We start from the raw sequence: 23,038 nt of genomic DNA, 5'->3' as shown, positions 1-23,038 counted from the left end.
AAAGCACAGATCTAATTGAGAAGGAGTAAGCACCAGCACTGCATAAGGAGCTGACACTGCTGAGACATTCCCAGCGGAAGCAAGGGGAACCTTTCTCCTAAAAAGACCAAAGGAATAACCTCTATGAGGTTTATGTCACAGAAATCACAGCTCCTGGTTGCTACTGCAGCTTCCAGCAGTACTGCTCCTGCCTCCAGTTAGTGTGTCACTACGTTCTCCATGAAAAAGTCCTATATGTGTGCTCCAGCCAACTCCATTCCAGGGACAAAGGAAACGTGACACTGGAGATTTCAAACATAGAGAATGAGTCATTGTATTGCACTTTTTTTCTTTCCAGTCATGAAGCACAGTTCACCTCACAACTGCTTCCAACTGTATCAAATTCATACCCACCTACTGTGCATAGTGAGATGCCAATGTGTCCCATGACAGCGACACTCAACTGAATCAGGGTCTGAGACGCAGGGGCTGAATTCTAGGAGAGCACAGGGCACACACTGCTCCCACCTACCTGCCAGCACTGCTCATTTCTTAGCTCAATCAGTTTGGCACCTCTCTAGAAACCCCACATCTGGTTTGTCCAAAAGAAGACTCTTCCTACCTGCCCAGTTGGCCGGATGGGAGAACTGCTTGCTGCTCTGCACGGTTTTCATCGCTTCCCCGAGGGCTGCACTGGCTTTCATCCCATTTAAGAGAGAGGAATAGAAGGCATGCACAAACATTTTGGAAGCAGCTACAGGAATGGGCCAGAGTGACACAAGCACACACTGAGCCCCAGCTGCCAGGAATGCTCTTGTCAAGCCAATGACTCCATCAGAAGTGACTTTGCTGCTGGACTCTTGGTAAGAGCCAAGAACCACTAGCTTGACAGGAAGCCGCAGATCCAGGACGTCAGCTGCTGTAAGCAGGAACTCCTGAAGAGGAGGGCAGTCTGAGATGCTTTCCACATCACTGGCATCATCCTGCATCCGAAGAGATTCTGGGATTGTGTAGGGGTTCCCAAAAGAACTCTTGCTGCTGGCTGGATTGCTGTCACTGTTGGGTGTCAGGACCAAAGCAGCCAGCTTCCAGGAGACATGGGTTGCAAAATGGACACATTCTGCCTGAGTGAGGGCACTCATGACCCTCTCTTTCGTTGATGCACTGCCGACTAAGGGCTGGCAGCCAAGTAACTCAGATACCATATATGCTTCCTCTTCTGCAGAGGGCATAGGTCCCCACAGCCACCTGTCCATAACTGCTGAAGGAAGCTTGGGATTTCCTATGACAGCTGCCATTGAGGTAGAACTGGAGTAAGCAGGAGTATTCTTCCTCACATGGGACTACACAGAGAAAGAGAAAAAGAAAATAGGGTTCAAAGATCTGGTTTTTATGATGCTGGTAATAAAATATCCTGTCCCTTTGGATCTAAACAGACAGTCTGGTTCTCCTAATTACAGGAAGACTTTGTGTTTCTTTAGTTTCTTCTGTTTATTTCAAGGAACACCTCCTTTGAGTCTGGTCAGGACTTGTATCCCCACATCTTGGGTGAACAGATAGATAACAACAGAAAGCAACAGACAGCCCAGGTCCCTCTGAGGGCTGCAGCAGAGCTAAAAGCATAAAGCAAATCCCAGCTTCCCACTTTATGGGAACACTACCTATAATCACTAAGTGGTTCCTCACACCTCTATTTACAGGATCAGCTTCACCATTGCCAGCAGTGACTTCTAAACAGAACAGCAGTAATGCTAAAAAGGTTCAGACTCTTTTGCTGTCCCACTGACTGCGTTTAACCCAGGGCAAGCCAAGACATGCAGCAAAACACTGCCCAGCAAAAGCAGATGTGACTTGGGGCATTCTCCCAGGGACCAGGGCAGCCTGTTTGTGGTTTCTGTTCTTGTGTCTGGCACACCAGGACAGAGCTGCTGCTTTCTGAGCATGTGCTGGAACCACAGGAGAGAGGTTTCATAAGTAATGTCAGACCTTGGAGCTGGGATTCAGCGACTGGATGGACGGCACTGCGATGAGGCTGAAGCGCTCATAGAGGTACTCGTTGGATGAACTGCCCTTCAGGAGAGCAAAAGGAATGAGGTACAGTTCTCCCTCCAGAACCAGGATCAGCTGACGGTGGCGGCCAACAGGCCCACTGGAATGCATCAAACCCTGCAGAAAAAGGAGACAGAATCAGTCTGGCCCTTTCACTCCACCAGTGCCCCCACCTGCACCTCCCCAGCATCAGGCCCTAGTCTGAACCCATGTCAGGTTTGGAAACATCCACATCAGAGCCATGCTCTGTGTGACAGGTGAGCACACCTGTGCAGCTGGACTGCTGCTCACCTGTGCCCCACCAGTCCCACTGAGACAAGCAAGCCCAAGCACACTGACCTGCAGGCTCAGGGTCACCATCCTGGCCTCAGCCCACGTGGGCCCAGCCTCACCATAGCACCACAGCTCCTTCCACTCCAGCCTGAAACCTTGGCTAACCCCAACCTCCTACATCTTATCAGTATTATCATCACCTTATCCTTTGTCAGAGAATATTCTTTTTGATACTGGATTTCAAAATAGCCATTTTCTCTAAAGAACAATCTACAGATTGTGTCCATCGCCTGTACTTCCAGACACTTGACATCATCATCAACCCAGAGTGACCAACAGACCTAAATAGAAAGCACCTTTTGGCTGGAGAAGTGAAGCAGAGAGATTAGTCAAAAAGAAACATGCAGCTGGGCACAAAAAGTGACAACTGCTCCTGGTCCCATGTAACTGTAGAATTTCACTCTTACTTAGCTAGTGTATCATAAAACTAATTCGTTATCACCCCAGGAAAGAGTAACTTCAAAGCACTAAACTTTGCTCCAGCTTAAACACTTGCAGCCCACAAAAAAAAAAAAAAGCCTAAAAGGACTATCCTGCTTAGAAATCTGCTGCCTTTTTGCAATTCTACACCTTTAAGCAGCAGCCACAGCTTGGTCAGGCAAACCACTCATTTGAAGATGAAACTTTCAGCACACTTGGATAAGATCCAATCCTCAAACTGGCATTGGTTTGGAGAAAACCAGTTGAAATAGTGTCCTTTTATTTCTGTCTAGACTGCCTGACTTTCCCAAAGGCAAGCTGACTTTGGAGTGCTTGTTGAAGGATGGAGACAAGGATCTTGTATGCAGGACTAGATCCCTTCCAACTCAGACTGTTCTGTGAAAACCACCACGCTTCAGATACCACCCCAAACTGTCTATCCCTGCTGTCCCACACCGCGAGGATTTCAGTAAGTGTCTGTGCCAAAGGCTTACTCCTTCCATGGGTCCTATCAATAAGTCGTAGAGCGCACGGAGTGGGGGTTTGGAGAAGGAAGTCTGCCTCCTTGGAAGTGAGGATGTTCCATCCTTAACAGGAGACATGGTACTGCTGAACAGACTGGTCATGCTCTGGCAGCTCCTGTGGGCAAAAGCCAAGGGAGAGGTTAGCTGCAGGAATCCCAGCTCCACTGTGGGCTGCCCTGACTTCTAACAGTGACATGAGCCAGGCCTTGTCGTCCAGAGGACTCTGCTCTGTAAGATGCTTCATGGGAGGGCTTGAGTCTCCCATTCAGCTTCACACCTCAGCAAATAGTGATATTAATGGCAGCATGAACCAGCTGGAGACAGCCTATGACATTGCTATGGAGTTTCTCTGCACGCTCCAGTGCCTGAAGTGCTGCTCCCAGTTGTTCCTTCACACGTAGCAGCTGCGCGCAGGCAGGCACGAGATGCACTGACAACTGACCACAGTCACAGCAGGATTTGCACTTGGGTTTTGCACCAACTGACCTAGTGTGCTACCAAAGGAAATATAACAACAGGTAAACAAAAAGACATCAAGATTCTGCCTGCACTTCTGCCACTGTTCTGAATGTCAGCATCGAGAGCTGATCTGGCACCCATTCCCGACATACCCCCAGGGCTCTGCACGTGCTCTCCTGGCATCAGCAGCCACAAGTTACTGCCCTGCTGAGGAAATGATGTTGCCCCATTCTGGACTCACTAATCCAGCAGCTGTGCTCCCCAGAAATGTTATCCTTGGCTTGGGGCCACGAACAACCAATTTATGTGGAAAGGGTAACTTTCCAGAAAGTTTTAGCAGGTGGGCCTCAAAGGAAAGCTAGGAAGGGAAAAAGAACATTGAACAGCAATGGCAGTGCAATGTCTGAAGTGTAACCAGAGTCACCACTGGGGCTGTCCAGCAATGAACACAACAATCTCAAACATAAAAGGCCATCCATGAGGCAACACATGCCCTGCTGTCCTCAAAGTGCCAAATGCATTCACAAGAGGGTTAGATGAAATCCCAGTCCAGATCATGTCTGACACTCCTGCACAGAGAAAGCTTCCCTTGGTCTCTGTGAAGCTGTTTCTCCTCTCAGATACCTTCCAACACTGTGTGCCTTTGCCAATCCACACAACAGAGAAGCAGCTCTAGTTCCCTGGTTCATGACCAGACTTACACTCTCGATCAGGGCACTGGTCTCAACGTCCTTTCTTTAAGAACGTTTACGATGAAGAAATGCCTTGTCTCTCTTCCTTAGTTTTACCTCTTTGCCTGGATTGATTCTTGGCTATCAACACAGAAAAGAAATAAAAGGAGAAAGCATTTGCACATCCAGGAAATAAAAATAAACCTCAGCATCCAACAGTTACATTACTCCATGGGGTAAATGAATAGCTGTGTATTTGCTAGAGGCAGATATACACACACACATTCAGGTACAGTGTCTCCTCATATTACCAGATTAGGCCAACAGGGAGGAAAAGACAAGGAGAACAAAAATACTGCACTCCAGTTTACTGCTTCTCCCACTGACAAACCGGAGACCCAGGACATACCCCAACCCTTTCTGACACACACAACACACAGACTCAGAAAACTGCCTTTTCCCCCCCTCTCTTTCTCTCCTCAGCTGTGGCGACCAGCCTCCTGACCCAGTTCATATCATACCTAAAACCTACAGCTCTCTGAAGAAAAAATGCTCCTATGTTCCTACCTCCCACTAACAAGGAATTTCCATCTTATGGGCACACAGGAGTAATTTCAGAATGTCAACAGAAGCCTGGTGTCAGCCTGCCCATACCCTCTGACCCAGAGATTCCAGTGACAGTACAAGTATGCTGCTGCTGCTGCTGCTGCTGCTGCTGCTTAGAGATGCTGAAAACTCGCCTGGGGGACTTGTGAAACACAGGACCAGCACAGGCTTGCACTGTCTGCTCCCCTTGGACCCTTCTGCCCACCTCACTGCAGCACCTGAACGAGCCATGCATGCTTGGCTGGGCTTAGCTTTATGGAGCACAGATTTTAAGATCAGATCAGAAAACGAAACTTGTGCAGGGGTACCCCAGTGGTCCCCAAGGACCTTGGGCCCTGACCCCCCTGAGCAGCTAGGTGCTAGCAGGCAGTACTCGCCAGCCCCAGGGCCTGTGTCAAGTGATTGTCACACATTCCTTTAATGCAGGGAATAGAGGGTTGATTACTCCAATCAGCACAGCCCTCCTGCATCTTGGTTTCCCAGCCAAGCGGCTCTAGATTTATTCCTCCACCACTCAGACTGCTTTTTATGAGAACAAAATCAAGGGAGCACCATAAATCTCTCACATCTCCTGCCCATGTGCGTGTGTATGCAGAGTGAGCAAATTCACAGGGGAAGATGGACAGACCTTTTGTGGCACTGGGAGCACTGGCCAGCCCACCCTTTCCTCCAAAAGCAGCCCACAAAAGGTTCTCCAGGTGGCTTGTCAGGCACCTGAGTCCAGATCCTTTCAATGTCACAAGGGGAGACTTTGGATTCCTTTGACCGAACACCCCTTCTACAGAGCACTGGTGCTGTCTCTGGGATGCCACACTGATGATTTCTACCTTGCTCTGGCAATGTAGAGGGTCCCCTGATGCCTAAACAGTGAAATCTCGTTTGGAAGCCTTTGCTCAGACTCTGCAGCGCTGCTGATTTATAACCCTTTGTACAAGCAGCCCAGCCTGCAGCAAGCAGAGAAACAGCACAAACAGCCAGGGCTGTCGGCTGTACTGCCTTAGCTCTGCTCCCACCCTTTGTCTTGGAGATGCAGGAACAAAGCAAAGCCTCAGAGAATGAGGGAGAAACCCATGTTGTACAAGCCATGGGTCAGACCGACCTGGCTGACCACCAGCCTCACAGGGCATGGCTCTGCCTGTTGAGGATGAGCGGCTGGAACCTAAGAAGGGAGGAGGGATTCATCCCAGAACCAGCACAGAGCTGCTCCTGCCTTAGCATTCATTAGGACTCTGGACAAGTCAAATACCCCTCATGGCCAAGCACGGCCATTGGGAGGGCTGGGAGTCAAGCCTGGTGCTGCAGTGGTCTGACAGCTTCAGGACTTCCTCAAAGAGACTCCTCCTAAATATGCAGCCCTGAATCCACATCCAGGGCCTTGACACACCCACAGTACCAAGCTGTGGGAAGCTCCAGAAAAGAGTCAGATATGAGCTCACTTTGGATACTTTCAAGGATCTGCAATTATCCCCAGAACCCAGCAGTGGTTGCACAAAACCCACAGCCCACCCAGCAGTCTCTGCCAGGGTGGCCTGTGCATCAGCAGCTGCATCACTGCACCTCCAATGGCAGAGAATTGGCACAGAAAGGAATCCCCAGCCACTGCTGTCCCATCTGCCTGGGCCAGGCAGGCCCCCAGGTACAGCCCCGTCCCTCCGCACCAGAGGGAATCAGCTGCACGGTTCTCCAAGGCAAGACAGCAGGCCCCTGAGGCCAGGAACAGGCTTCAATGACCCCAGTCAGCCTGCCCCTAGCTGTTTCCCAGTACTGAGATCACTGCAGTGTTCTTCAGTGCTTCTTCCTCCTCTGAAGTCCATTTTTTTCCCAGAAGTTCCTTAAGTGAACTGCCAACCCTCCAAATTTGCTTTCCTAAAAAATCATACTATTTTTTTTGCCAAAAAATCATACTATTCTCTCCCTAAAAGCCAGGTTACCTAATGACAGCAGCCAGAGGGCACCTGTGCCAAATCAAGGGCTTCCCTTCAGTCACCCATGTCTCACCAGACACAAAAACTGGATGGCTCCAAACAGTCCCAGCATCTCCACAGCCTCATTTTCTAACACGGGACCTTAAAAGCATGTGCAGTTCCTGTGCATGAGGGAGCTTGCACTGGCCCCAAGCCATGCAAGCTCCCCTGAGGATGTCCAGCACGCAAGCACAAGATGTGAACATGCATTCAGGCCCCATGTGAGGAGTGCAGGGCCTGCCTTGGCAGTAAAGAAGACAAGCTCTCGTTCTCAGCTCTAAGCAGGCCCCACTTGCCTTCGTCCCCTGAAGTGCAGAAGCCAAAGCAAACAGACACCACACCTTCACTTGCTGCTTGTTGGCCACAGTTTTACCATCCTCTGAAGAACTACAGCAGCAAAAATCTGCTCAGCACTTACCCACAGCTGCACGAACTAACTCCAGCACAGCTGGCAGAACAGCTATGGCTGCTCAGAGGTGGGGAGCTGGAGTCTGGAGCTGCAAGACCACAGCTTGTGCTCTAGGTACCCACTGCATTCTGTTGCTTAATTAAAGTCTAAGAGTTTACAGTTCCTTGTTAGAGCTCTAGGCCAGTGCACAGAAGTACTGCCTGATCCCATTTTATTTCTCACCCTGCTCTCTTCTACACAGATGCTCATCTGCTTCTATCCCGAAGCTCCAGGGCTCTTGCAAGGTTGTTTCCTTGTTTTCCCAAGCTCAGTGTGCTGCATGCCATAAACCACACCACTCTATACAGCTTAATTATTAGGAATCAGCAGTATAGCAAGAGGCTATAAGGTTAATGTTTCCTACAGTGTCCCTCTAGACTGTGTAGCTCCCAGGTGTCTCACCTGTGAAGCCGGAGCAGACATTAAAGCAGGACATTCAAAGGCTTGGGCAGGACTGCAGCACTTACCCTGAATTCAGGGCTCAGCAAACCAGGTACAAACAGATGTGGCAGTGTTGGCTCTGCCCCCAGGGCTCCCAGTATGCCCCCCTCCACGAGCAAAGTGAGAGGGGTAAGCAGGGAGGCCATCCAGCAACATCTCCTCATCTCTTCACCTCAGTGCTCACGGCAAGAACATCATAAGTTCATCACAGCTTCTATTGCTCCTCCTGATGCTCTTTTGAGGGTGCTTTTAGTTAAGTGCCCAAGCTGCCCCATCTCTGGGCTTCTCCTAAGAGCTGCAAACCTGACAAGACACCTGAGGTAAGCTCCTGGGTGTGGATTCAAAGTAATGCATGTGGCTCCTATGGAGCAGAAAGACAGAGATGCTGCATGGTTGGCCTCCGCAGTGCTCCTAAGGATTAGCATTCCCTGGAGCAGAATCACATCCTACTTTCCCCTGCAATCAGATGGGCAATCTCTTGTCCTTCTAAGCCTGATGAACTAGCAAAGCATGTCAGCAATTCTGGGGATCTGCCTGTGTGATCCAAAACTAGCGAGTGCTCACAGTCCTTCATCAGTGCAACAGCTTGAACAAATACGCATGTGGATTCTGGAAAGAAAACCAGGCCAGTTGCTGGTGCCAGCAGGCAGCTCCCAGTTCCATGGGGATGCTGTGACAGCTCACAAGCTCCAGTGGTGGCTCACAATGCTGCAGGCTGATTGCATTTGCTTTTCCAGCTGAGAAAGGCCTGGGGTATCCTGTGCTCACAATCCACAATGGAGCACAGATCCAGCCAGAAACCCCGGGTCGCATCACGCAGCCCCTCTCCACACTGGAAAAATTCTGTCTTCAATTTTCCTTCCAAATGATTGCTCTAAGCCCTCATCAGCACAGTCATGTGAGAGGCTGAGACCTGAACAAGTTGTAAGAGGCAGAAAATGAGTGGAGACTCTGCAGATAATACAGTCCTGTAACTCTGGAAACACAGCTTATTCCCAGCTAATCGGTACAAGACTTGAGATCAACAGAAACAAGTATTTCCATAACAAGTGCACAGGAGAGAACTCCAAGCCCCACACCTCACACACAGCAGGGACAGGACAGAGCTCCCCTGCAATTGCCCAGTCTCAAAACCAGCGTGTGGCCAGGAAAAGAGCAAATATGGAAGGGGTGTTCCTCGGGACAGTCATCAGTTACAACTGGGACAAGTCCTCACTGACTCTCCCCTTGAGCACTGGCACTGATTGCACCTAAACTTGCAATTTAGAGAGAAGCCTGTCACCAGGATGCCTCCTGCTTGCTGATCCCCACAGCAGTTCTGCATTCTCACCTGTTCATCATGTTGTTCCTGCTGACCATCCTCAGGAAGCCAGTTGGATCAGTCATTGAGTTCAGCTTGTTATTCATCTCCTCGAACTGCTGGTCCATGATATCCCCAGCTTCACTCTCTGTCTCGCTGCTGGCACAGGCTCTGCGAGGCGAACAGCGAGATGAAGGGGTCATTGATGCAAGACAGAACAGCAGCTTGATGAAAAATGCTTGGCCAGTTTGAGAGAAAATGTTTTTCAAACACAACCTCAACCAAATGCTAATGCCAAATTTTCTCTGGCTTGGTCATCTCCTTCTGTCAGGCATACAAAAGAGTAAGTACCAGCCACATATCTTCCTCTTCCAGGCATTCCTAAAGGTTTAATGAGTGGCACACATGGATGGAAGTGCAGGACCCAAAATCCAGGCACTGCAGGTAGGGACTTCTAAAGCTGTAGCACAACACTGAAAAACTGAGTTTGCAGGAAACACCACCTCAGCCCTTGATTTGACTAATAACATGTGTGAGAATATCCTTCTCAGATTTCCACAATAACTCCAAGCTCTGCATGCTTCCTTCACTGGCAGTGTGACATAGCAGAGGGAGCTGTGTTGCTACTCCTGTTATACAAAGAGGGAAAGCACAGAACTATCTCCTCTGTCAATGCCACAAGTGCAGCAGCAATACAGAGAAACAGCCCAACAGTTCTAAATTTCCCTTCTCCTGACATTAATACCTAAATCTTCTCAGTGCAGATTTTCCATCTAACTGTTAGCATTTTCTCTTCTTTGTAAAAGCAGAAGGCAAACACAAATGCTGTAGGTACATTTTTAACAACCTTTAATCTAATAAATAATGTGTATTATATGGCTCTCCTGGTTCCGGCCAGAACAGGGTTAATTTCTGCAGTAGTTGGGAGAGGGCATGGCCTGGAGGTTATTCTATATCACCTCATGCCATAGGCAGGGGAAAGCCACTCTTCTGGGGAGAAGGGGTTCCTTCCTGGTGAGTGAGGCGGAAAGAGCAGCAGTGGGGTGGTGTGTCTGTGAGTTGGGCTCAGTGAGCATTTTGCATGTGAATCACTTTCTTTTTTGTACACTTCTGTTATTAATATTGTTGCTGTTACTGTTAGTTTTCTTGTTTCATTGCTGTTTCCAGTAAATTGTTCTGATCTCAACCACGAATTTCACCTTTTGTGCCTCCGATTCTCCTCTCCATCTCCCAGGCGGAGAGGTAGAGAGAGGGGGAGAGCCTACTTCTCTCTCAGTGAGAGAACTAAACTGGGGAGCACCATTCCTAAACCACAATATGGCACATCACATTTGTACACTTAAGCTAAACCTACTACGCTACCTACCAAAGCCTCCTCGCATCTCATTTCTGTTTCCTTTTGGGTTCCTGACAGTTTGGAGCCTCTCCTCAAGGGCATGTTTCCCAATAAAGAGCACAGGAATTAAATGAACACACAACACATACTTGTGCAGGCAACTAGAGCTGTCCCTCTGTTGCTGTATGGATATTTTGTCAGTGTACTTCCAGGTCAACGTGACTTATACTCTGGTAAGTCCTGACAAAAGTCAATCACTCCACAAACACTGAAACAGGGCTAGCTAAAGCACAGACAGGGGGATAAAAATAAAAAAAAAAAAAAAGGGAGGGGAAGATTGTCAACAGCTGCCCCCTGCACATTTTTTCTCCAGCTGCATGCATGCTTAGTTCTGAGTCCTGGCACAGTTTGGAGTAACACTCACAGTGGGTATTTGCAGCTCCTTAAAGAGGCAAAAGTCCTGAGTTCATGAACTCAAGAAAGCAGGTCACATGCTCTCCCTAAAGAGAGTGGAGTCTGTCCTAACACGAGTTCAACCATGCTTTAAAATCCCTCACACTTCTTTTTTTTTAAGAATGCATTACTTTCCAGTCTAATTAGACCAGCTGAAGGGAACCATTTCCAGCAGTGTGGAACTGAACACCAAAGCGAAGTCCTGATGAGACATCCCGTGTGCACCCCTTCCTCTCCAGAATCCTTAACCAAAATCATACCCCTACCATCACCAAAAGTGAGGAAGAAGCTGACATCTCAGTAAATTAGAAACTCATCCCAGAACCTAAAGACTGAAGGACTGCCTTTGCCAGGAGGAGAATCTGTGGTGACAAATGTTTAACAGAACTGAAAACTGTATCTGCCTGTCTGCAGGGTAAGACTCAACGATCAACACGTGGGCTTGGATGTCACCTTCTGAATCACAGAACTGCTTTGCTCACACATCTCAGTGCTGCAGAAAAACGGAAAACAGTTTAAAAGAAGACTAAAACATGCTATAACCTCAAAGATCCAGTGCCTTCACTTCCTCCAATTCCAGGGGCTGGATAAGAAATCAGCCACACGTTCGGCATTTACGTTCACTTTGCACCCGCAGTGAACTAGGCCTGCACACAGCTGGTGTGTTACTAACACACTCCAAGTCAAGCCATGTATGACAACACAGCAAGGTCCACTTACAAAACCAGGTGAACTGATGCCACATCCTGATGACGAACTGATACCTGTGCATGGCATTCCCAAAGAACACACAAGGACAGGGACATCGCCAACTGTCCTTTTCAGACAGAAGCATTCAGAGAAAAACTACTTGTAAAGGTCAGCATAGAAACTGTTTTCATACTCATGAAATCAACAAAACAAAACAAACACGACGAGAGATCATGAGATTGAGTATAAATAAGCAGAAAAACCTGACCTGTGATAAATCCATAGGATAAAAACATATGAAAACACAGTTGTGGGACCTATCTGAGTAATGGATTGCAGTAAGGTTCCTCCCTCTTTGCTGATGTTCATCAGATGGATTAATTCACTCTAAATTATTTACTCAGCCATAGACAAATGGGAACATACTGTGGGGGGTGGAGTTCCTAAGGTATTTGCAGTTTTTCAAAGCAAACCATTGGAATAGAATTAATTACACTGGAAACTGTAAGCAGGATGAAATCTGTGCATATACAGTCAGACATGGCACCTGCCTCCTCATCCAATCTATACATTCACCACCAAGTACATGGGTTCAGACCTTATTTGCATGTATATAGAGTTGTTTGCCAGTAAAACAGCCATGGATACAAAAACAAAGCCATTTTTTGTTGCTGCACTGAAAAATTGCCTCTGACTCTCAGTTCTCAGACTTCTCAGCCAGTAAGCTCACCCCAGGCTATTACAAATCCAGGTGGGAGAGTGGAAACCAGGATGTTAGACCCCCCCCCATCCCAACTCACCGGGTATAGTAGGAATCCACTCCCAGAGCCTCCCGCACGCTGGAGATGTGCTGCTCCAGTGCCGAGTTTGTCAGTGTCTGCAGGGTCACACTGTTGGCTTCATGGAAGTCCCCAGCATTTTCTGTCAGGCTGTCACCCAGATAATACTCATGGAATTTCAGAATTCCTGCAAGGCACCAGAATCAGGAGATTATTTCTGCAGGGCAGGAAACAGTGTTGCCAGCAGATGTCTAAGAAGACAGCAGGGCCCCAAGCATTTGGCATTTCCAGCACAACTGGGGCAAAGTGTTTTGTGCCAGGTCTTCGCTGGGCTTCTCCAGCATCTCCAACCTTGCTTTTAAAATCTGGGTTTGTTCTTTGCAGATAATGGCCCAAAGGTACAAAGGCAGAACAGAGCTTTTACGAGATGCTCAGAATGCCTTTACTATTGCAGCACTCATATAAATTATAAACCAGATCTTTCATACAAGCCCCTACTAGAGTAATTCATATTTCCACAGATGCACATGAAAAACGCCTATTAACAGCTTCTGACATTAAGTGAACACACAAGGCTCAAATGCTGAATAAGAGTGTTGTTACTACAGCAGAACCTCCTCACATCACACACAGATTTCTCATTTCACTCATATACATGAAAATACATTCTATAAAAAGAAAGAAGATGGATTAAAGCACAGTAAATTATTAAAAGATAGCATTCCACAATGGGTAAACCAGATAAAGGCCACTCACTGTTTTGCTGAGAATTCAACTACTAGTGCAGATAAAACCTTCCTCCCCTCAGACTGGTCTATGCTTCCTGATGTAATTAATTCTGCAGCCTGTGATCAACAGTAAAAGGCTGCTCTGGATGCCTTGGCAGCATCAATTATTAAACCAGTTAGGAAGAGCAGAGGAACAAAGAATAAAGCAACTCCTCCTGCAGCAAACACAGCAACAGCCAAGAGGCTCTGAGGGTTCTACCTCAGTGGGACAACGACCCTGGGCTGCCACTGAAGCTGCTCTCTGCATCAATGAACAAGAGGTCACCATGGCTAGGTTGGAGTCACTACTGAGGAGCTCCCAGCAAAGCTTCTTGAGCAGAACTCCTGAAGCCCCACCACAGCCCCTCTCCTTCCCATCACCCGACAGAACCTCGAGAGGCAGTCACAAACCCACAGGCTCGAAGACTGCAACTGCTTTTCTACAAGACCCAGTGGGCAAGGAAGAGACTGATCATGAAGACCAGTGGCAAACCCTACACTTGACCCGTATCATTTTAATAAGCTCATTTTGACAGTGATACTGTAGAATTACTGGCATTTTATTGTGCAAACTGCAGGCCTGAAGAGCCAATTAGTGACTGGATGCACAGCAGGACAACCCCATCTTACATTCAGACATGCAACATTACAAACTACCCCCAAAAAGTGGCTCTTCCAACGTCTTTCAACTCATCTAAGTCAGGCATGTGTGAGTGTTTGCTTTCCTTCCAGAAGCATTTTTCATGCAATCTAAATAGTGCGTTTTATCTCTTTAGCTTTGTCGTGGTGAAGGGCTGCAATTATTAAATTATATCCAGAAAGAACTCATCAAAATTTACAGTCATCGCTTTATTAGATAATGAACAACAGCTGTCTGCAAAAAGCAATCCTCTTCAAATTAATCCTCCTTGCTCCTCTGTGATAAGTGTTTCCACATTCATGTGAGGATCAGGCAGCTCAATGGCATATCAGGAAGTGGGGATGCCCTTCTGTTTTCTGCAATCCACTTCAGTGAATAAATGTCAAAAGCTTTAGAAGGATAAAGCATAAAAATATAATTAAAGTAGAGATTCTTATGTATAGAAGATTCTCACAGAGCCAACATACTTGGAATCTCATTACTGCTCTGCTCTGCCCTGTGGGAAATACATACAGAAGGAGGTTGAAAAATGGAAATATTAAACACTTGAAACATTTCCATCTCCAGGTGAAATCAAAGCCCTGAATAAGCACTTCTGTGTCATTATTGCTGTGGCTATGCCACAGTTTTTAGTCTATTCTGCTTTAAGGTACTAGACAGAAATTATTCCTTCCTACATTCACACTGTTCCCAAATTAATTTCTGGCTACAAATGGTACAATTCTCCCTTTGTAAGGCCTGTTCCCAGGCTCTCCTGTCCACAGAGGAGCTCACCTGCCCCAGGAGCCAGCAGCCAGCTGTACAGATAACCTGCAGCCAATGAGTAGTAGAGAACAAGTCCCCTCTGGCCATTCACAGTCTCCAGGACCTGGTCAAGGGTCACTGGAGAATAGGGATCTGAGTCCTGCTGCCCAGTCTGACGTTCCACAAGCAGGTCAGCAAATGCCCTCGTTCGTCCTCTCTCTGCTACTGCCAACGCCTCATCATGGTGACCTAAAAAGACAAAGCCATCTCTCAGATCTGATACAAGTGTGGTCTGCAGTGCTGTATGCAGGGACAGGGACAGCTGCTATCCCAACCCCAAATGAAACCTGGGGAAGCAGAGTCACTTATTTCCCAAAAGAGCAGTCTCTGTATTGGAGTACAGTCCCGCAGATCAGCTTTGCTGCAGGTGATAACACAACTAGTCACAGAAAGGCAAATCAATGGAGGAAGCAAAGCTGGACACCCCTACTGCTGCCCTGGCACAGAAATGCTGTGCAGTGACAGACAGCTGAGGAGCAAAGGATGAACTGTGAATGCCTCCCTGCAACTCGTGGCATGAGCCTGAGTTCAGCCTCAGCATCTGAAGGCACCTCTTACCCAGAGTGACAAGCACCCGCTGCAGGGCCTGATAGGAGGATGTCTGCAGGTCGAAGAGTGACAGCTTGTAATCTGTGCTCAGCTGCACCTCGTGTCGGATGGTTTCAAACAGTGCAGAGGCCCGGTAGAGCTGAGAGGAAGAACAGCCACAGTGAATTCCTGACAGACACAGCACAAAGCAATGGCTGGGAAGGCAGGAGGATTCAGGGCCAGCATCCCCTCCAGCAGGAGAGGTCTGGCTCAGACCCCTCCTGGGACACACCAGACATTTCCTTCCTTAAGGACAGGAATGACCCAAAGGGTTTGGATGCCACAAGCCCTTCAGCACAGGGCAGACCATGGTATACCTGATGCTGGGACTCCTCCAGGTTCCCACTTGCCCAGAGGGAGAGGCCAAGGCCGTGACGGATTTTTGCTTCATCTTCCCTGCGTCCCAGCTGTTCTGCCAGTCTCAGCCCTGAAAAGGAATCGGTGAGAGAGTGCCAGAGGGGAGAATGGGCTGTGGCAGCCTGGCAGGCTGCAGCCTCAGTCCCGCAGGGCTCCTGTGCAGGGACAGCCATGGAGCTGCCCACACTGGGACAGCAAGCAGGGCAGGGGCAGCACCAGGATGGTGAGCAGGACAGTGCCAGTGCCAGGCAGATGCTGCTGGCCCTTGCATCGGCACCAGCCTGAGAGGTGCCTCAGTGAGACAGACATTTCCATAGACTCAGACCTCTCTAAGCCAAGTTAAGGTGCCATCCCCTGAGATACACCCAGTAAGCCCCTATCAGGGCTTTTAAAAGCTTTTAAAAGCCACACAAATAAACAAAATCACACTGAGCTGCTGAACACAGCCAGAAAAGATGCCTTTTTACACATTACTGGCTTGTTTCCTATCAGCTCTCCCCAGCATTCTGGCAGGCTCTGCATGGCTTATGTGCTGAGCCAGAGCACAGGGCAGGGGCCTGGCCTGAACGACTTGGAACTCCTTTCACTTCCAGCAGCATGTTTTGTGTTGTCCCTGCTTCCACCATGTCCCTGCTGACAACAGGGACACCTCCTCTGAGGCACCTCAGGTTTCTCCTGGCCTGGGGAGCAGGGCCCTGGCTGTCACCATGCAGCTCAGCAGCAGCTAGCATTCCCAGGCTTTGCAGGAATTCTGTGGTACACCAGGAGAAGGAGCTATGTTTCATTTCTCCCCTTCCAACAACATATTGGAATCCTGCCAAGGTCAGTTTCAGGAAAACCAGACTAACTGATGTAATTAATCCTTCTGCCTCCAGCTTCGTACACTCCAGCTCTACTGCTCATCTGCTCCATCAGAGCCCACACCTTGATCAGCTGGAACCCCTTGAAGCAGCACAACTGTCAGGCCAGCGCTGACCCAGCGCTCAGCAGTGGCAGATGGCTTCAGGACACCTTGGGCTGAACCTCCCTCACCTCCCTACCAAACACCACTTGTTTTCACTCACAGTTTAGAGGACACTCACCCACCTGGTCTCACTCCCAGGTGAACACAGAAGGAAAAGCCAGGTGGCTACCAGCAAGGTATACATCTGTTTGAGTTTGAGACCTCTCAGGATCTCGGGACCTCTCAGAATCAGAGGGATCCCTTGTGGTTTTCCCTGAGTCAGTTCCTGGAATTCAATACTGTTTATAGAGAAGTTTTACACCTTCCAGGCTCAGGCCCAGATGACCTTTACACAGAGACTCTGCAAATAGAGTCCAGATTCATGGTCTGAGGCAGCTGAGATGCCCCCAGGTAGGCACAGATCATGCTTTGTCTACAGGACAGCAGGAAGGCTCCAGTGGAGATGGCATGCTGACCGTATCAGCCCTCGGACAGCTACTCACACAGATGCTCAGCAGGAGCTATGGATGTCTGCAAGAGCTTCTGCATCAAAGACCACTAACAAACATATCCTCTTAGTGCCATGCTCAAAGTACTTCACCCCTCCACGTCTTCAGGTCTCCCTTCCACCCCTTCGACCCCATCGCTGCATGCTCTGTTGTACAACTAAGCCTCTTACCTTCCTGCAGATACATCACAGCCTGAGAGTAGTTCTGTAAAGCATGGTGAGTCCTCCCCAGGCTGCTGTAAGACACAGTTTTGGCTACAAGGTCGTTCATTTGCGCCGCAATGCTGAGGTGCTGCTCCTGATACACCACCGCCCTCTCGTAGGTGCCCAAGGACTCGTAGGTCAGGCCCAGGTTGCCGTAGGCCCGGCCCTGGCCAGCGGGGTTGTTGGTCTCCTCAGCGATCTGTAGGTCCAGCTGGTGGTACTGCAGGGCGGTCTCGTACTCGCCCATCTGCTGGTAGACCCCGCCGAGGCCACAGGCAGCGTCGCTCTCCAGGGCTCGGTCCTTCATCTCCCGAGCGATGTTCAGCTGCCGCTCCAGGCACGAGATGGCTTGCTCATAGTTTCCCAGCTGGCTGTGCAGGCTGCCCAGTTCCCCATAGGCCTGGGCTTTGTTAAATGCCTCCCCCAGCTCATGTGCCACGACAAGCCTCTTCTCAAAGCACACCAGAGCCTGCTGCAAACTTCCCATAGCCCTACAAGGGAAGAAAACAGCAGTGTTTATTTTCCCAGTATTTCCTTGAGAGAAGATGTTTCATTGTTTCCCCTGGAGGCCAGCTCAAACCTTTCAGACAGAGATGAATGCTCTACTCAGAAGACACCCCCACCACCGTCAAATCAACGGTGCTCCTCCTGCCACCCCATAAACTTTTCCCCTTCTCCGCACAGAGCAACATCAGCTTCATTATTTCAGCTGGCAGCACAGTCTTTAGCACCCAGAGACTAATTCACTCCTCTGTGCCTGTGTGCAATGGCCACCAAACACACCCCATCAGTAACACACCACATCCATCTGTACTTGTACTTCACTGAACACACGTGCAGCTCCTTACCTGTGCCCACTGCCCAAGCCTCGGTAGGCCTTTGCCTGATCTTGCATACGGTTCAAGCTCTGAGCCACAGACAGGTATTGTTCATAATACTTTATAGCTTCCTCAAAATCTCCCAGAGCCTCATAACAATCTCCCAGGTTCCCATATGCTCGTCCCCGATCTAACACGGATTCATTCCCACTGAGCTGCTGCAGCATGGCCAGCTGTTGTTCAAAGTAGCCAATCGCTTCCTCCATGACATTCATGTTCATCTTGGTAATGCCCATGTTACCGTAGACTTGGGCTTCGATGCTGGGGTCCTTTAACTTCTGCCCCAGCTCCAGCTGTTCTTCGTAGCACTTGAAGGCCATGGTGTACTTCCCAAGTGACATATACACTGCAGCAAGGTGACCGTGTGCTCTGCATTCACCCGGCATATCCCCCAGCTCCTGATACACCTCCAGCTCCTGTGTGTGGTAACCTAAAGCCTTGTCACACTTCTGTACCATCCTGTATGCAGAGCCCAAGGCTGCATAGGCACTGGCTTCCAGTCTCCTGTCTTTAACATGATGGGCTAAGCTCAACTGCTGTTCATAAAATTTTATTGCACCATGTATGTCTTTCTTACAGACAAAAATATCCCCCAAGTTCCCCAAGGCTCGGAATTTGGCCTGGGAATTGTTCAGAGACTGTGCCAGGGACAACAGGTACTTTTGACACTCCTCTGCTTTGCTGAAGTCCATCAAGGCTTTGAAGGCCAGGCCCAGGTTGCAATAGGCCTTGGCTTGGCTCAGCTTGTCATGCAGATCCTTTGCTAAGGCAAGATCCTGCTCATAGTACTTAACAGCTTCCTCGTAGTTCCCGAGGCAATAATGGGCATAGCCAAGGTTGTGGCAAACTTTCCCCTCCCCTTCCATGTCCTGCAGCTCTGGGGACAAGCGCAGGTACTGCTCGTAGTACGGGGCCGCCTGCACATACTCTCCCCGTGAGCAGTGGAAGTTTCCCAAATTGCTGAGGGCCCGCGCTTCGCTCTGGATGTCCCGCAGCTCCCGGGCAATGTTGAGATGATTTTGGTAGTGCTGCAGAGCACGGTCATGGGCACCCAGCGCCTGATAGGCAACTGCCAAGTTCCCATGTGTGGACGCCTGAGAGGCACGGTCGTTGACCTCCATGGAAATCTGCAGCTCCTGCCGATGGTACTTGACAGCCTGGTCGTACATGCCAAGAGCGTTGTAAGCGTTGCCCATGTTGCCGTAGGCCCGGCCCTGGGCCGCGTAATCGCTCAGCTCCTGCGCTATGGACAGGTGTGTCTTGTGCAGCCGCAGCGCGGTGTCGTAGTCACCTTTCATCTGGTGAATGATTCCTGAAAAACAACAGAAAGGAGCTCAATGAACACGGTTCCCTGCACTAACCCTCTGGAGCATCTAGCACACCCGGACTCCCGGCAGCCCAGCCCTTTCCCTGGCTCTCCACTCCAAGCAGCCCCATCCCTTTCCCCACAGCACCAGGCCAGATGTGGCCCTGGCAGAGCTGACAGGGCACAGCCCTTCCAAATAAACTGCCTCTTTGCTTCTAACAGGAAAAACCCAGGAAAGGTTTTATGTTACACATGAAGCACACATTCATCACAACAACTTTGTTTGGCCTTATAAAATTGCTTTTTTTTTCCCCCATCAGTGATATCTGGTGGCTCCAGAGCTCAGACTCAACACAATGAGCAAGATGGCATTTGCAGTTGCTTTTCAATTTCAGTTGAACCATCTTGCATTTGTTATGAGACATGGGAACAGGAGCTCTGAATCTGCTGACGGTATCACCTATGCTTCAATAAAACTGCACTAACAATGCTTGTGGCTACTTTGTTAACACTTATGAACAGGCCTGGAGGTGCAGAAGCCACGGAAGGAGGCCCTGCAAATGTTTTCTGACATTAATTGCAAAAGCTTCAAGAGAAAATATCTGGCATCTTTGGGCAACATGGCGAGCATGTGAAGACAGACACAGAAGTTCTCTTGGAACTGCAAAGAGGAAGCACTAAGAGACTTTAAACTGTGTTCTATTAATAATGTGCAGTGTCCTCTCTCCATTGCAATGGGAACTGCAGAGGCTGGAAAGCCATGTCTCCTCGTGGAGCCTGGGTGTTTGGAAAGATTGACAATCTGAGATTTCCAGTTAAACTCCACATCTCCTCATTGTGAAGGGCTGATAGCTTGTGCCTCACCCTCAGCCCATCACCTTCTGCTCACCGTGGCCCAGAGCACAGGGTATGTCCCTGCTGAGCCCTGCAGCAGCTGGGCTCCATTACAGTCCATGTCTGCCCTGCTCAGCACTGGATAGTACACTTAAGGGTGCTTTCCATCTACATCAGGGAGATGCAAACAGAAAATGTCTGTTGCTTCAGCAAAGAGGCCAACTCTAACATTCTGGCCTGGAAACACACATTTAGATACATTTTTTTTGCCTGTCAGCATGGCTATTTTGACGAGGTTTTGTTTTGCATGTGGATCAGATGAAAGAGACAATTAAGACTTTTTAATTGGTACTGGATGCATTTTAAACAACAGTAATAGTCTCAACAAGAACTGCATGTTCTCTTTCTCCAGTATAACTTAACTCTGACAGAGAAGACAAAAAATACAGCCAAATAACAGCTGAAACGTGAGACCCCGCACTCAGACGCAAGGAGAACTATTCTAACACAAAGTGGGGAGTGGCTGAGTCAGCATACCAACTGAAAGTTATATTTAGGCTTAAATCCAACACAGAAAAACATTCTCTGCTGCACCAAAACTCCTTTTTCTTAACGAAAATTTCTGGAATTACATGATGAAAGCATCGTTAAATCCAAAGCTGCTGTAAAGACTGATAATGACATTAAGATGAATTTTCTGGTCCCAACTTGCTAAGCTGGCCACAAGAACTTTTGCCCCACAAACCTATTTTGCCTCACAAATCTGCCCCAATTTATGTAAAGGAGGAGATTTGCAACACTAATTAAAAAGCTGGGACTCTTTTGTTTTCCCCAGTTTCCCTTATCTTCTTATTCAGCTCTTGAAGACTCAGCTACTAAGAGAAATTAAGTAATTCATCAAGCTCTTTTCAATTACCTGCTGTTGATAACATCAGAGTACAATTAGCATCTACAAATGAACCAAGTGCCAACTGCCAAGCAGAAACAGGAGCTAATTTACCGCGTGGGGCAGCCTGCAAGAGCTGGGATTCAGGGACTGCCAGCAAACACATATTTTGTTATCCCAGCACCAGCCCTGCTCAGCCATTCCCAGCCAGCTGAGAACACATCCTGAATGACAGCTGGAGCATCGGCAGCACAACTGCCACAGCCATGGCAGAGATGGAAACGTATCCTTGGTCGCTCCCACATCTGGCGCTGGGAAGCAGCAGCAGGACTGGGCTTCACTTGGATGTAACTCAGTCCCTCCCAGCCTGCCAGCAGCACGCCAGTGCCGCTCGTTAGGAGAACAGAAGACTCCTACGCTGTAGTATTTCAACATGTACGTTCTGAAAACAAACTTAGTTAGGATTTGACCCATATGTCTCCCAGCTTACAAGGCAGCAATATATCGACATATCCAGCTGACAAGCTCCCAAAGAAATGGCCAGGTAACAAACGATGTCACTACTTGCATTAGTGCAAAAATTACATTTATTTTGGACTCCTGAAGAGCTCCTCAAATGCATTTTATCTTTTCATTTCCCTTTTGCTGTGAGTTTGTGCTTTCTAGTGCCTTTTTGAGGAATTTAATAATTGAACATGGAATACATTACAACAGCACACAATCTGCCAAAGGTCTGTTTAATTTATTAAGGCAGTCTGGTGAAACTGGGGTGACTAAGAAGACAGCAGAAAGCGGACCTCCTGCATCCTGGCAGCAGCTCTGATAGTCTCAGCATTCCCTGACAAACTCTGCTCCATGTCAGGGCCTTACCTAGATTGGAGGAGGCTCTGCCTTCAGCAGCTCGGTCCTGCAGGCTCTCAGCAATGTGCAACTGCTCTTCATGATACTGCTTAGCCCTCTCCAGGTCCTGCATACATCTAGCTGCATGGCCCAGGCCAGCATAAGCTCGCATCTCAATGGCCTTCTCCTCCAGCTCCTGGGCCAACTCCAACACGTAGTTGTGGTAGGACATGGCTTTGTCAAAGTTCCTGCGGTAGTGGTAAGCACTGCCCAGGTTGCTGTAGGCTCGAGCTTCCTCCCTCTTGTTCCCCAGCTCCTTGGCGATCTTCAGATGTTGTTCATGGCACTGCACTGCGTTCTCGAAATCCCCCATCGCAATGTACACTGCTCCCATGTTGCCCAGCTCCCGCGCCTCAGAGAGCTCGTCTTTGGACTGCTTGGCGAGGAGCACACACTGCTTGTGGCTGGCCAGCGCGTTTGGGTAGTCCCCGATGGCCGTGTACACGTGGCCCAGACTGCTCAGTGCCGAGGACGCTGCCTGCAGGGGTAAGAGAGGCAACGTAAGTACAAGCGTTCATGGAAACAACTTGGATGGTCCCAGGTGTAGAAATCAAAACCACAAGAGGCCATCCTGAAGAAAGGATGTGACCACCTGCTAGAAAACCAACTCTCTGCAGTTCTAAACCCCTCAGGGCAGCTAAGGTGGAGGCAACAGGAATGTATGGGGTTGACTTGGGAGGGCATGCCTTGGCTTACCTCTTTCTCTGAAGTGTGCAGTGTGCATGTACCTGGTAGAGGGCAAGGACAGCACCTCAAACATGCAGAGACCACTGAGGAGATGGAGAGAGTGACTGCTGTAGAAAACTGCACTCCGGGAGCAACCCCAGCTGTCCACAAAGCAGTGCCTCCTTCATAGGCAGCCACACCTCAGGTCACCTCTAATGGTTAATGTAACACCTACACCAGGTCCTGCTAACTCAGCAAACCATCCTGTATATGGCAGCTCTCAGGAAAGCAGATAAATAACGATA

At 48.9% G+C, this 23,038-nt stretch overlaps 1 protein-coding gene across 4 annotated transcripts in view; it reads right to left on the bottom strand.

Annotated features, from left to right (window-relative positions):
- TTC28 (tetratricopeptide repeat domain 28) overlaps positions 1-23,038 on the bottom strand; it is a 122,070-nt gene that overhangs the window by 13,097 nt on the left and 85,935 nt on the right. For all 4 annotated transcript variants that reach the window (XM_051785535.1, XM_051785532.1, XM_051785533.1 and 1 more), the window contains 11 exons: positions 22,038-22,545; positions 18,112-19,453; positions 17,231-17,754; positions 15,569-15,678; positions 15,222-15,351; positions 14,634-14,852; positions 12,474-12,639; positions 9,225-9,365; positions 3,276-3,420; positions 1,966-2,145; positions 602-1,322 (listed from right to left, as the gene is read on the bottom strand). In XM_051785535.1, coding sequence (XP_051641495.1) covers positions 602-1,322; positions 1,966-2,145; positions 3,276-3,420; positions 9,225-9,365; positions 12,474-12,639; positions 14,634-14,852; positions 15,222-15,351; positions 15,569-15,678; positions 17,231-17,754; positions 18,112-19,453; positions 22,038-22,545 — 4,186 coding nt within the window. The remainder of the gene's footprint in view (positions 1-601; positions 1,323-1,965; positions 2,146-3,275; positions 3,421-9,224; positions 9,366-12,473; positions 12,640-14,633; positions 14,853-15,221; positions 15,352-15,568; positions 15,679-17,230; positions 17,755-18,111; positions 19,454-22,037; positions 22,546-23,038) is intronic.

This window comes from Manacus candei, unplaced genomic scaffold (genome assembly GCF_025592945.1).
Source record: "Manacus candei isolate 608988 ecotype Guabito, Panama unplaced genomic scaffold, ASM2559294v1 h1tg000020l, whole genome shotgun sequence".
Classification (NCBI taxonomy): Eukaryota; Metazoa; Chordata; class Aves; order Passeriformes; family Pipridae; genus Manacus; species Manacus candei.
The sequence above is the reverse complement of the archived record's forward strand: the minus strand, read 5'-3'. Positions and strand labels throughout refer to the sequence as shown.